The 12,368-nt window shown below is 39.9% G+C and overlaps 1 protein-coding gene across 1 annotated transcript in view; it reads left to right on the top strand.

The window, feature by feature from the left end:
* DNAH8 (dynein axonemal heavy chain 8) overlaps window positions 1–12,368 on the top strand; it is a 272,886-nt gene that overhangs the window by 248,293 nt on the left and 12,225 nt on the right. Inside the window, exons 88-90 of the mRNA XM_046640515.1 lie at window positions 5,811–5,967; window positions 9,525–9,677; window positions 9,759–9,948. Coding sequence (XP_046496471.1) covers window positions 5,811–5,967; window positions 9,525–9,677; window positions 9,759–9,948 — 500 coding nt within the window. The remainder of the gene's footprint in view (window positions 1–5,810; window positions 5,968–9,524; window positions 9,678–9,758; window positions 9,949–12,368) is intronic.

Raw genomic sequence — 12,368 nt, 5'->3', positions numbered from 1 at the left:
AAGCTCATCATTCAAAAATCTCACACTCAAAATACCCTTGTAGATTTTTTCCTATGTTTATATGCACAATATTATCAACAAAAAATTAGATCATACCATATGGTTTTGATACCATGCTATTTCATTCAATAATCTCAATTCAATAACCTCCTCTTAACAATAAATGTAGAGCTATATCACCATTTTTTGCTGGCTGTATAGATTTTTATAGAGCTTTGCCAGGATTTATCATTACAAATACTATTATAAACAGTCTTGTACATACATCTATGTACACTTATCTGATTATTTCTTTTTAAAACTGATTTATTAAATGTTGAATAAATGCAAGTCTTTATAACATACATATAAAATATAAAGAATAAATATAAAATGTTGCTTTCTTTGTACACTTTCTATATTTTGTTTCTTTTCTTCTTCCTCCTTTTTTACGTTTTGCTGAAAAAGAGGTTTTCTCATTCTATTTTTCCCCTTTGGCTAGTTTGGAAGTTATGTATTCTGTTTCTGTTCTTTTTACTGATTCTCCTGCAAATTTTAACATCCATTTTTAATCTTTACATCTTTACTCTCCTCTCAGCCAAAACCTTTAGGTAACTTTAACTACAGTCATCTCCCTCCTGGCATTTCAGTATTTTAATTTTATCTTATTTTTTTCTCACCTCACAGATAGACACATAATTCTTGTTTTATACCATAATGTATATTTAGATTTGTCCATGCATTGTCCAGTTCTTTTCTACACCTCAAACCTTCCATCGGAATAATTATCCTCCTTTTAAAGTATATCCTTTAGAATCTCCTTCAGTGAGGGCCTGTCGATGATAAATTCTTTTGTTTTTTGAAAATGTCTTATTTTGCCCTCCTTTTTTGAAAAACAGCTTTATTGAGGTATAATTTACCTACCATAAATTCGTTCATTTTAAGTAAACGGTTCAATGATTTTTAGTAAGTTTTCAGAGTGGTGCAACCATCACTACAATCTAATTTTAGAACTGTCACCCCCAAAAGAATCTTTGTACTAATTTGTGATCAATTCCCACCCCCACCCCCAGCCTCAGGCCACTGCTAATCTACTTTCTGTCTCTATAGATTCACCCTTCCTGGACATTTCCCATAACTGGAATCATATACTATGTGGTCTTCTGTGTATGGATTCTTTCAGTTAGCATAATGTTTTTGAAGTTCATCCATGTTGTAGCATGTATCAGTACTTCATTGCTTTTTATAGTCAAATAATATTCCAATATGTGAATGAATACACCACATTTTGTTTATCCATTCACCAGTTGATGGACACTTGGGTAGTCCCCACTTTTTGACTTTCATGAATAATGCTGTTATGAACATTCACAGACAAGTCTGTGTGGACATGTCTTTTCATTTCTTTTGAATAGAAAACTAGAAATGTAATTATTGGGTTATATGGTTAAATTATTTTCCAAAGTGGCTACACCATTTTACAATACCCTCCAGCAACATATAAGGGCTCAAGTTTCTCCACATCCTTGCCAACACTTCTTATTGTCTGTTTTTTTATTATAACCATTCTTATAGGTGTGAAGTGGTACCTCATTGTGGTTTTAGTGAGCATTTTCCTAATAAATAATGAAACTGAGCATCTTTTCACATGCTATTGGTCATTAATGTAGCTTCTTTGGTGAAATGTCTATTCAGATCTTTTGTCTTGCCCTTATTCATGAAAGATAGTTTTGCTTGGTATGCAATTCTAGGTTTATAGTTATTTTTTCCTAGCACATGGAATACAGTATTCTATTTTCTTCTGGTTCCATTGCTGCTGTTGAGGAATTGGCTGTCAGGCTAATTGTCATTTCTTTCTAGATGACCTGTTGTTCTCTCTGACCACTTTTAAGACATTATCTTTGTTTTTAGTGTTCAACAGTTTCATTGTGACATGTCTACGTATGGATTTCTGTTTATTTGTTTGTTTATCCTATTTAGGATGCATTGAGTTCCCTGAACTTGAGAATTCAGATCTTTCATCAATTCTCAGTCATTATTTCATCAGTTATCTCATTTTCATTCTCCCTCTTCTATCTTTCTGAAACTTTTCTGAAATGTATGTTAGAGCTTATCACTCTAGCCTGCATGTCTCTTAAACTCTCTTTCATATTTCCCATTTATTTTCCCCTCTGAAGCGTTCTAGATAATGTCTTCAGATCTATTTTCCAGTCTTCTAATTCTTTCATTGGCTGTATCTCATCTGCTATTTAACCCATTGTTAACCGTTATGGTAGGCAGAATAATGGACACCTCAAAGATGTCCACATCCTAATCCCCAGAACCTGTAAATGTGTTACCTTATGTGACAAAAAGGACTTTATAGGTGTTATTAAGGTTAAGGACCTTGAGATGAGGATGTTATCCTAGATTATCCAAGTGGGCCCAACTTAATCACATAAGCTCTTAAAAGTGGGAGAGGGAGGCAGAAGAGTGGGTCAGAGAGAGGAAATGGAAGAAGGAGGAAAGATGCAAAGCAAGAGAAGGACTTAACCTGCCATTGCTGGCTTTGAAGATGTTAGAATGGAGCCATGAGCCAAGGAATGCAGATGGCCTCTAGAAACTGAGAAGGCCCCTCACCTGGGAGCCAGCAAGGAATTGGGGACCTCATTCCTACAACTGCAAGAAGGTAAATTTTGCCAATGACTCAGATGAGCAAGAAAATAGAACTTCCCCAAGGAAAGGAACTCAGCCTTGCTGACACCGTGATTTTAGCCCAGTGAAATCTGCATCAGATTTAACTACAGAACTGTAAGATAATAAATTTGGGTTGTTTTAAGGCACTGATTTTGTGGTACAGTGATGCGTTGCTTAACAATGGGGATATGTTCTGAGAAATGCGTCCTTAGGCGATTTCATTGTTGTGAAAACATCATAGAATGTATTTACACAAACCCAGGTGGCATAGCCTAATACACACCTAGGCTATTTGGCACTAATCTTACGGGACCACTGTCATATGTGACCTGTCATTGATTGCATCATCATTATGCAGCGTGTGACTGTAATTTGTTACAGCAGCAATAAAAAACTAATACAGTCTTTAAATTTTAATTATTTTTTACTTGAAGAAGTCCTACTTGGCCTTTTTTCAAATATGCTATTCCTGTTTATAGTTTCCTGTTTCATAGTTATATTTTCAATCATCTTTTATATTTTTCAATATAGTAAAAACATATTTTATAATGTGCATCTGAAAGTTCACTATCTGAGAGCTTTGCAGGTCTGGTTCTACTTTCTTTCTTTCTTTCTTTCTTTCTTTTTGTTTTTGGTGAGGAAGATTGTCTCCGAGCTATCATCTGTTGCCAGTCTTCCTCTATCTTGTACGTGAGATGCTGCCACGGCATGCTTGATGAGTGGTGTCTAAGTCCACACCTGGGATCTCACCCTGTGAACCCTGGGCCACTGAAGTGGAGTGCACGGACTTAACCACTACACCACTGGGCTAGCCCCTGGTTCTGCTTTCTATTGTTTCTACTGGCTCTTGCTCACTTGTGCCTTGTGGGTTTTTTTTTGTGTTTGTGTGTGTGTGTGTGTGAATTTTGACTGTGAGCTCATGTCTGTTGGAAATTAACTATTGGGTTGTTGAGACCTGGGTTGAAGTCACATTGTTCCAGGGAAGATCTGTGTTTGCTTTCACCAGGTGCCCCCTGGGACTTCCTGGGACCACCTTAAAATAAATGTTTGGCTTGAGGTTTTTCAAATCACATAGGTAATATGAATGAATGTTAATTAATGTCACAGACCTGGTGAATTAAGAATTCTCAGGAAGGATTTTTTCCCACCATCGTCAGCTGACAGGTGGGTTATTTCTAGTTTGCCATTACACTGAGGATGTAGCCCTCTGGGGTCCCAAGTTTATGTAGGAGTTTCCAGTTAGACTTTCCACCTTGAGACTAGGGCTTCCCTCTCCTCTCGTTGTATCATTCAAACAGAAACTCAAGAACACCAGGGGTGAGTCGATGCCTCCAGGGTAAGATCTGGCTTAGCTCTCTAGATTCCAGCTTTCCCTCTATATTTTGTTTGACCCTGAGAGTTTCTCAGTTTCTTGCCAGTTTCGTAATGTATTGAAAAAGATGTTTTTCATAGCTTAGTCAGCATTTTTGGTTATTTTCAGGAGAATTGTCCAGGGTAACAATTACACTAGACTGTCAGAAATGGAAATGTCTGATTCCCTCTTTAAGATGAACTCGGATGTAGAACTTCTCAACTAAAAGTTATGCACATTTAAAATTTTGATACATGTAGCATGTCACAAAGACTTACCTTAGGTCCAAGGAAATAAAACAGGAAAACAAATCACTAATCTCAAACGTTTGTTGAATTCCTTTTAGATTTGCCTCTGACACCTATGAAAAGAGATGTAAATGTGGTATACATCTGGGCAAGAGACAGAATTTACAAACAAAACAAAACAGTAACTCAAAACAATCTAATCATGTAATGTTTGTAGGTGGAAAATTAGGAGTAAGACAGGAAAATTTAAATCTGGTCCTGCCACACCCCTGCTCGGAAGTCCTCAATGGTCGCCTATTGCCTTTGGGGTAACTTTCAGAATCCTTAGAGTAGCCCCAGGACGCTGCATGGTCTGGCCCCTGCTGCCTCTCCATCCTCACCTCTCCTCCTAGCACTGGCTCCAACTGTGCTGGCCTTGTATCTGTCCCTCAAATGCACTGAAGTCCTTCTCACCTCCAGGTCTTACTTCTTATCTGAATGTCCTTTCTTACTTCCTTCCCCATCCCACTTTGCCTGGCTGACCTCTCATCCTGCAGGTCTCAACTTAGCCATGGCATTTTAAGAGATACCTGCCCTGATCTTCCAGTGTGAATTGTCTCCAAACCACACACATACACACACATACACACTCACTCACTCACATTCACACACCCCCCCCCCCCCCCCCCCCCTCCCCCCCTCCCGCCCCCCCCCCCCCCCCCCAATCTGTGTGTCCAGATTGCTGGTCAACCCAGCAACTTTGGGACAAAAACTAAATTCATGCACCTCAGAGCATCTGGTTGACCCAAAGGAGAGTTAGAAAGTGAGAGTGAGAGCGAGGGAGAGACAGACAGACTGTAAAAGACAGACTCTCTTAAAGCATCCTGTTCTTTTGCTCCACAGCACTTATTACAATGGTATTGACTAATGTCTCCCCTCTCTGCTAAAGAAACGGACCAAGGCAGGGACCTGTTCACCACCATATCGTAGCACCTAGCTCAGTGCCTGGTGCATAGTGAATCTGTATTGAATATATGGATTTTAAAGATGGGGGAGTGCATTTAGACAGGTGGAACAGATGGATGCCACTAGGTCACCTTGGAAATCATAAAACAACTGGGAAAATGAGAAAACAAAACAGAAAAAACAAAGAATTTTAGTAATTTATGATTCATTGAGGAAATGTGAGTGGTGCTCTCTGATCTAACAGATTGTCATATAACGGTAGATTCTTATGACCAGTCCATAATGGTCGGAGAGTAAAAGGAGGTGGGCTCCTTGTCCAGCATGAGGTGTTTAGGATAGCCACAAGCACGATTGGACGGCACTGCTTTGGGTTATTGAGGTCATTTGTGGAATCTCTTTCCCTGAAGATGGAGAGCTTTTCATTTCTGTGATGTTCTTGACATGTTCCATTAGGAGGCAGTAGTTTTTTCATTTCTGAAGGTTGATGGCAAAGTTTCCCCTTTTTTGGCTGGATTTGACTAACGTGATTCATTATTTCATTTTAGCTTTGATAGTTATCTCTGAAGGTGCATTTCCGTCCTGTATTCTGACCTGTTCACTCTTTTGACCAGGTATCAGAGTAACACTGCTTCTGCTGTTCTTGAAACAATTACCAACATTCAACCCAAAGAGAGCGGAGGTGGAGTGGGAGAGACTCGAGAAGCCATTGTTTATAGGTTATCTGAAGACATGCTGAGCAAGCTGCCTCCCGATTACATTCCTCATGAGGTGAGCTGTGCCCTTCTCCCCTGCGGGGCAGGGCTACCTTTGGGTTCCACCAAGCTGAGCACAGCCCTGGGACAGTAGGTTTCAGTCGTTCCTCTCCCTGCTCATTCCTTCTTCCTTTTCAGCTCTTTCTTTTACCTTTTGGTCTTCTCTTCCTTCTTTCTCAAGCATCTTGCAAATGATGATCTGCAGTTTTTCTGATATCTTTCTCCATTTCCTTTCTACCCCACTTTCTCTTTCACTTGCCTCTTCTGTATCCTTTTGCCATCTTTGGGTCCCTAGATAGCTGAACCCTCTGAGCTGGAAACCTCTCCCTAGCCCTCTTACCCAAGCCAGCTCAGACCATCCTTTAAACTTACCACTTGTTTTCGTCTCCTGTCCACCCTACTTTCATTCTCTCAGTCCTCCCAACTAGCTTTTGTTTATGTGGGTTATAACTACTGGTATTTAATATATTAGAAATTTAAACTGAGAAATTTCAAAAATATGTATTAATTTGTTGTAAAGTAATAGTAATAAAGTCATTACATGCTAACACAAACAACATTTTTATTTTTTAAAAAATGAATCTAGTTTCCAAGATAAAAAAATTCACTGAGAAGAGTGGGATTGTTTTACATTTTTACAAATCTCTTTAATGTCTGGTTTAGCAGAAGATAGCTAGATTCTCTTACCTCCTTCTGCAGTGAGTCTGTTTTGATAATCATAAGTCATGTAGCCTCTGGAAAACTCCACTGTATGCTCCTGAGAGAAGGAGAGTAAAAAGATCAAATAATGACTTAGCATTACTATGAAAAAAATGTGACCTTATGGACCCCCCCCAAAAGGATCCCAAGGGCCTTCCAGGGTCCCACACCACACACTGAGAACTGCTGATCTAAGTAGATGTCTAATTGTGGTGACATTTCTAGATGGCCTGAAAGTTCTGAGAGGCCCTCCAGCTTCCTCTGACTTGGCCTCCTTCCTCATGCAAGAAGACAGAGCTGTTTCTTCTGGCCACCGAGAGCTTCCTCTCTCCTGTTCCTCTGTCCCTCACTGCTCACGGTCAGAGCTTCACCTGAGTCCTAGACTGGGCTAAGTCAAGTTTAGCTGTTTAACCTTATGTGAGGGCAACTATGGTCCTGTGTCTACCCTCTCCTGCATCCCCGAGTCTGGGGAAAATATACTTGTCAGCTGGGAGCCCCTAGGCTGCCTAGGCTACAGGCCTCCCATTTTCAGTGAGTGCCCCCAATAGTAAAAAACATTTTCTTGCCTCTTAAAACAATTTTTGCTTCTGTTGTAAAGATGGGTACCAAGACATTTGGCCAAGATACTGAAATCAATGGCTTCACAGTTATGTAAAGGGAGAAAATATTTTTTTAATGGATAAATATTATAAGCGTGTACTTTCAGTGGGTCATCGTAAGTGATCCTCAGAAGACAGATGAGGCATAATACCTGCCTTCAAAGATTTTAGAAACTGGCATGTGAAACTGAGATAAAACTTACTCTGTGTGGCTAGACCACAGGTTGGTATTACCAGAGGAGGGTTTCAAGACCTTGGGATAATTTGAGCTATCCAGGGGTGGTCAGGGCCATTTCACCAAGATCTGTGTCCTGACACAATCCTGGCAGGAACTGAGTGGATTGTCACTGAATGGGTCGCTTTATGGGAGAGCATTCGTACTGAGAGACATCTGAAATGGGTTCCTCTTCCAAGAGCACCCACTCTTTAGTGTCTTTTATTTTATAGAAGAGATGTGTTCTTGAAAATGTGGCTGTAAAGTGAATTTTGTAAGTTGCAATGTAATTATACTGTTGACTTCTGTAGTAAAAATGGAGCCACGTTACTGTCGAAGAGACTACCCGGGCCCAGGAACATAATGAAATGTTACACCAGACTACAGCAAATCTTTCATTTTATTAATAAAAAGACAGTTTTAGGCTAGAACAATAATCGTACTCAAAATAAAATCAGTACTAAAATTAGATTTTCTAGAGTGTAAGTTTTTCCCAAGTGTGTCTCTATTGCAAGTGAAGTTTCTCTTTTAAAACCGTAAGCAGGGCAGGGCGATTTGTTTGGGGCTGTTAGCATCTTGAAAGGTACCTGAGCTATTGATTTGACATTGTAGCCAATACCTAGGCTTAATTTCCCACTTTTGAGGGGGTAGCAAAAGTATTTCCATAATTTCCCTTTTCCTTAAGTGTGAATTTCCACAGAGTAGTCATGATTTAAAGAAGATGATATATATGCTTTTCAGCCACTGGAGGCTAATGGGCTCAAGATGAGAACAGGGCAGTGGAGCCTGCAAAAATGCAAGTTCTAGAACCAGGAATTTAGGAGAAGGTTGGCGTGGCACCCAGAAGTTGGTGTGACCGACTGGGTTAGGCGTGTCTGACTGGGATGGCAGTGTTACTTGCTCTGTCTGCTCAGGTACCCCGTCCAGGCTATTCAGTTTTACATCACAGCTTCCCTCTGAGTTTTTCCTTCTCCTCTTCATCCCTCCCTTGCTAGAAGTGTTTTACAGCTGCCGTAAAGCAGAAGTGTCTGCTGTTGAGTAGGAAACTTCTGTGCCATGCCAGAAAACTTGTTCTGTAAAACGAGGAGAGTGGTCCAGTGACTCTGAAGCTCGTCCATCTGTAACATTCCATGACTCAAGGGGCAGTGGGCGTCTCCAGCAGAGAATTCCACAGTTGACTGGGTTATTGATGATTCTTTGGACCGCTACATCACTCTAAACTCTCTCCCACTCCACGTATTTCTCCTTACCCCTTCTATTCTGTCATCTCTTCCATGGTGGCCAGCAGAAAGTTCAAATCTGTTTATGAATTCTTGCCAGTATTTGTAGTCAATCTTTTCTTGGGCATATGTCACTAAATTGAAATGTGTATATATATTGGCTTATTTTCCAGTGATTGTTGTATTTTATGGTCCCGACAGCCAGAGACTTTTATATTGATCTCTTCAAAATGGTCAATAAATGATATACCAAAAAGGAACAAATGACAGGTGTTTAATGGCTCTCCCACAAAGTCAAATATTTTCATTGATTAGATTAGGAAAGGCTCTCTTTAGTCACCCTAGACAAGGCAACAATGATCTTAGGAAACTGCAGCCAATCCTATTTATTGGTAACTGTTCTGTAAAGATTTTGGCTGTACTATATGAACTTTGTGACATTTCTAATAATGACTCTGCAAGCATTATGAAAAAAATATTCCAGACTGTACTCTTGGAAAGGTTAGATTGCAAAAGACTATTTAACTGACACTTAGTACTTAATCGTTTGAAAGGGAAAAAGGTACAATTTTATTTCAGCTTTTTAAAGTACATTTCCAATTATCAACTAAGTACAATCAGTAGGAAATAAAAATCATTTTAGTCGAACAGTAGTTTTTGAAGTCCAGAAAATGGGGACTTTAATGGCAAGTTTAGTTCTGCAAGAGATATTTTAGAGTTCATTTGGGCTGGTAGAGATACTTCTAGAGGGAAAAAAAGAAGACTTTTAGAGAAAGGAGAGGTCATTGGAAGACAAGTGACAGATGATAAAAATTTCTCTTTTATCGTATCCTTTTTTTAGGTGAAAGCTCGTTTGGTAAAGATGGGACATCTTAATTCAATGAATATATTTCTTAGACAAGAAATTGACAGAATGCAAAAAGTCATCTCAATACTTCGCAATAGCCTGAGTGATCTAAAATTGGCTATTGAGGGAACCATCATTATGAGTGAGGTGAGCTGTTATTGTCTCAACAGTCATTTCTCTCTTTTGTTGATTGTTCTGATTCTCATATTTTAACTTTATCTTTTTCAGAACTTGAGAGATGCCCTGGACAACATGTATGATGCTCGCATACCTCAGATCTGGAAAAGAGTGTCCTGGGACTCATCCACACTGGGCTTCTGGTTTACCGAACTTTTGGAAAGAAATGCTCAGTTTTCTACTTGGATATTTGAAGGGAGGCCCAATGTGTTTTGGATGACTGGTTTCTTTAATCCCCAAGGTATGTGTTTGTAGGAGAGTGGCCCAACTTGGAAGATGTGGGTAGTTGTTAGTAGCACTGTGTGATAAATGTATAAAATATAGAGGCGCACAGCTTGCTGAGTGCTGGACATATGCTTTCAAAGGCTGGAGACCACAGAGCATCCTCCTGTATCTGTTTTACTAATTCAATCTGAAATTCTTTCTACGATATCATTTCCTCAGTATGGTGGCAAAACCTTCTGTTTTTCTTCTCACTCACTTCAGCAAACCATCAGTCTATGGTTAGCATATGTGAAATAGTAAAAAAGTTTCACTCAAACCTTAGTATTTAAACTTTTATGAAAATGACAAAAATGAAACACCAAAATATGCAAAAATTTCCTAGAATTCAGAAAATTAAACTAATTTCAAAAATGATCACGTAGCAGAAGTTTCTTTCAGTTAACTTCTACTGTCTGTCCTCCCTCAGTTGTTTTCCCCCTGAAAAAATGCTTTGTGGTTCCACTGCGCTTCATTCCTTTATTCTAGAAATATTTACTGAGTGTGTTACTGACTGGATGTCATAGAGTTCAAGTTCAGAAACATGACAACTTTTTGTCTTACTACAATATGGATGGTTTTATTTCAAGTAATTCTTGACCCAAATGAAGGGATGTTGGATTCCTTACCTTACAGCCCCACTAGTGATGCAATTTAAGAAGGATTCACGCTTACAGATTTAGGAAATATTATTGCTACTCGCATCAATATGGTTGAATCTCATAAAATAATATTAAGCGGAGGAAATCAAACAGAACACATAGCAATGTATGTATACTGTATACATTGTATTGTATGTATAATGTGTGCATACTGTATGATTCTATTTGTACAAAGAATCGAAACAAGCAAAACTGGATCCATGGTGTTAAAAATCAGGGGTTGTGGTTGCCCTTGAGGGAGAGGGCAGTGACTGCACAAGGGTACAAGGAGGCTTTGGGGGGCCTGGAAATGCTCCATTTCTTGATCCAGATATTGGTTGCATCTCTGGCTGTATTCTCTTGGTGAAAATTCATTGAGGTGTACACTTATGATTTGTGCACTTTTCCCTGTGTAAATAATACTTCTATAAATAGTATACCTTAAAAGTATATATTTAATTGCCCTCTATGTACATACATTCATTCACTTCATGCATATTCAAATGCCTTAACATTTTCCAGGTTTAAAATACAAACCATGGTGGTTTTTATGAGCTTACCAAAATTATACATAGTATATTATTATATCGATAGGCTTTAGATATGTAAAGGACAGCCCCCAGATTTCACTGATCTATTTTTCTCCCAGAATTTCCTTTGAATTTGGGGAGGAAATTTTTTTATTCTGGTTCTCAGATTTTGTGTGTCTATTTATGAGTCTTTGTCCTCCTTACCAGCCCTCAATTTGAGTAAGTTGTCACCAGGTAATTTCTGGCTTGAGAGCCTGAAGAAATAGCATTTAACTTAATTAGGATTGTTTAACCACCTTCCATTTGCCAGCCCCTCTGCTGGGTGCTGTCAATGGAGAGAGAGATTTGAGACCTGATTCCTGCCCTGAAGGAGCCCATAATCTGGTTGGTAGGACAGACACATCCACAACTTCAGTGTAATGTGATAAGTGCTTCACCCATGTGAGAATGGAGTGCCACGCTAGGGCAGAGAGAGGAATTCTGCTGCGGCAGGGCTGAGAAGAGGCAAGAGTAGGGTTTGCAGGGGCAGAGACTTGAGAAGAGGGCATTCCAGGCAGCAGCCTGAGCAAAGACAAGGCATGTCCAGGGACAAAAGGAGACCAGTGTGGCCAGAGCTCAGGAAGCAGGAGCAGGGGTGGTGGGGAGTGAGGCTGGAGCGTGAAGTCTTCTGGGAGAGCCTGGGCTGTGCCACAAGGCAATGGGAAGTCACTAAAGATAGAAGATAATCCCATGAGAAGGTAAAGGTTAGACTGGAGTATGGAGGCCCAGAGCAATGAGACTCTTACCAGGTCCAAGGGAGGGAGCCTGGGACCCTAACCAGGTGCGGAGGAGGGGACAGAGTTGATGGAGTGGTTAAATGGGCGTCTTTGAGAAAGCAGAGAGTGGCAATGGCTGAGGCTGAAGGCAAGGTACAATACGGGGAGCACTGGAAGAGGGACAGGTTGGGAGGAAAGGCAAGGAGCAGCCAGGGCTGGTAGGACATCCAGGTGGAGAGGTGTGCAGGCAGCCGTGGAGTTTGGGAGAGTGGCAAGGACCAGTGATTTGAAAAACTCTGAGGTCATTAAGTGCACTTTTGATATTCAGAAACCAAGGAAGTGGGGATGGTTCATCGCTGGCTGTCCATAGACACAGATGACTAAGTCATATATCACAGCCCAGAATCTCTTCTAGTGATTGATTTTTTCAATTAAAAAATGTGACTTAAAGTAGCAAATTATTCATATGAACTA

Source organism: Equus quagga, chromosome 15, assembly GCF_021613505.1.
Source record: "Equus quagga isolate Etosha38 chromosome 15, UCLA_HA_Equagga_1.0, whole genome shotgun sequence".
NCBI lineage: Eukaryota > Metazoa > Chordata > Mammalia > Perissodactyla > Equidae > Equus > Equus quagga.
The sequence above is the reverse complement of the archived record's forward strand: the minus strand, read 5'-3'. Positions and strand labels throughout refer to the sequence as shown.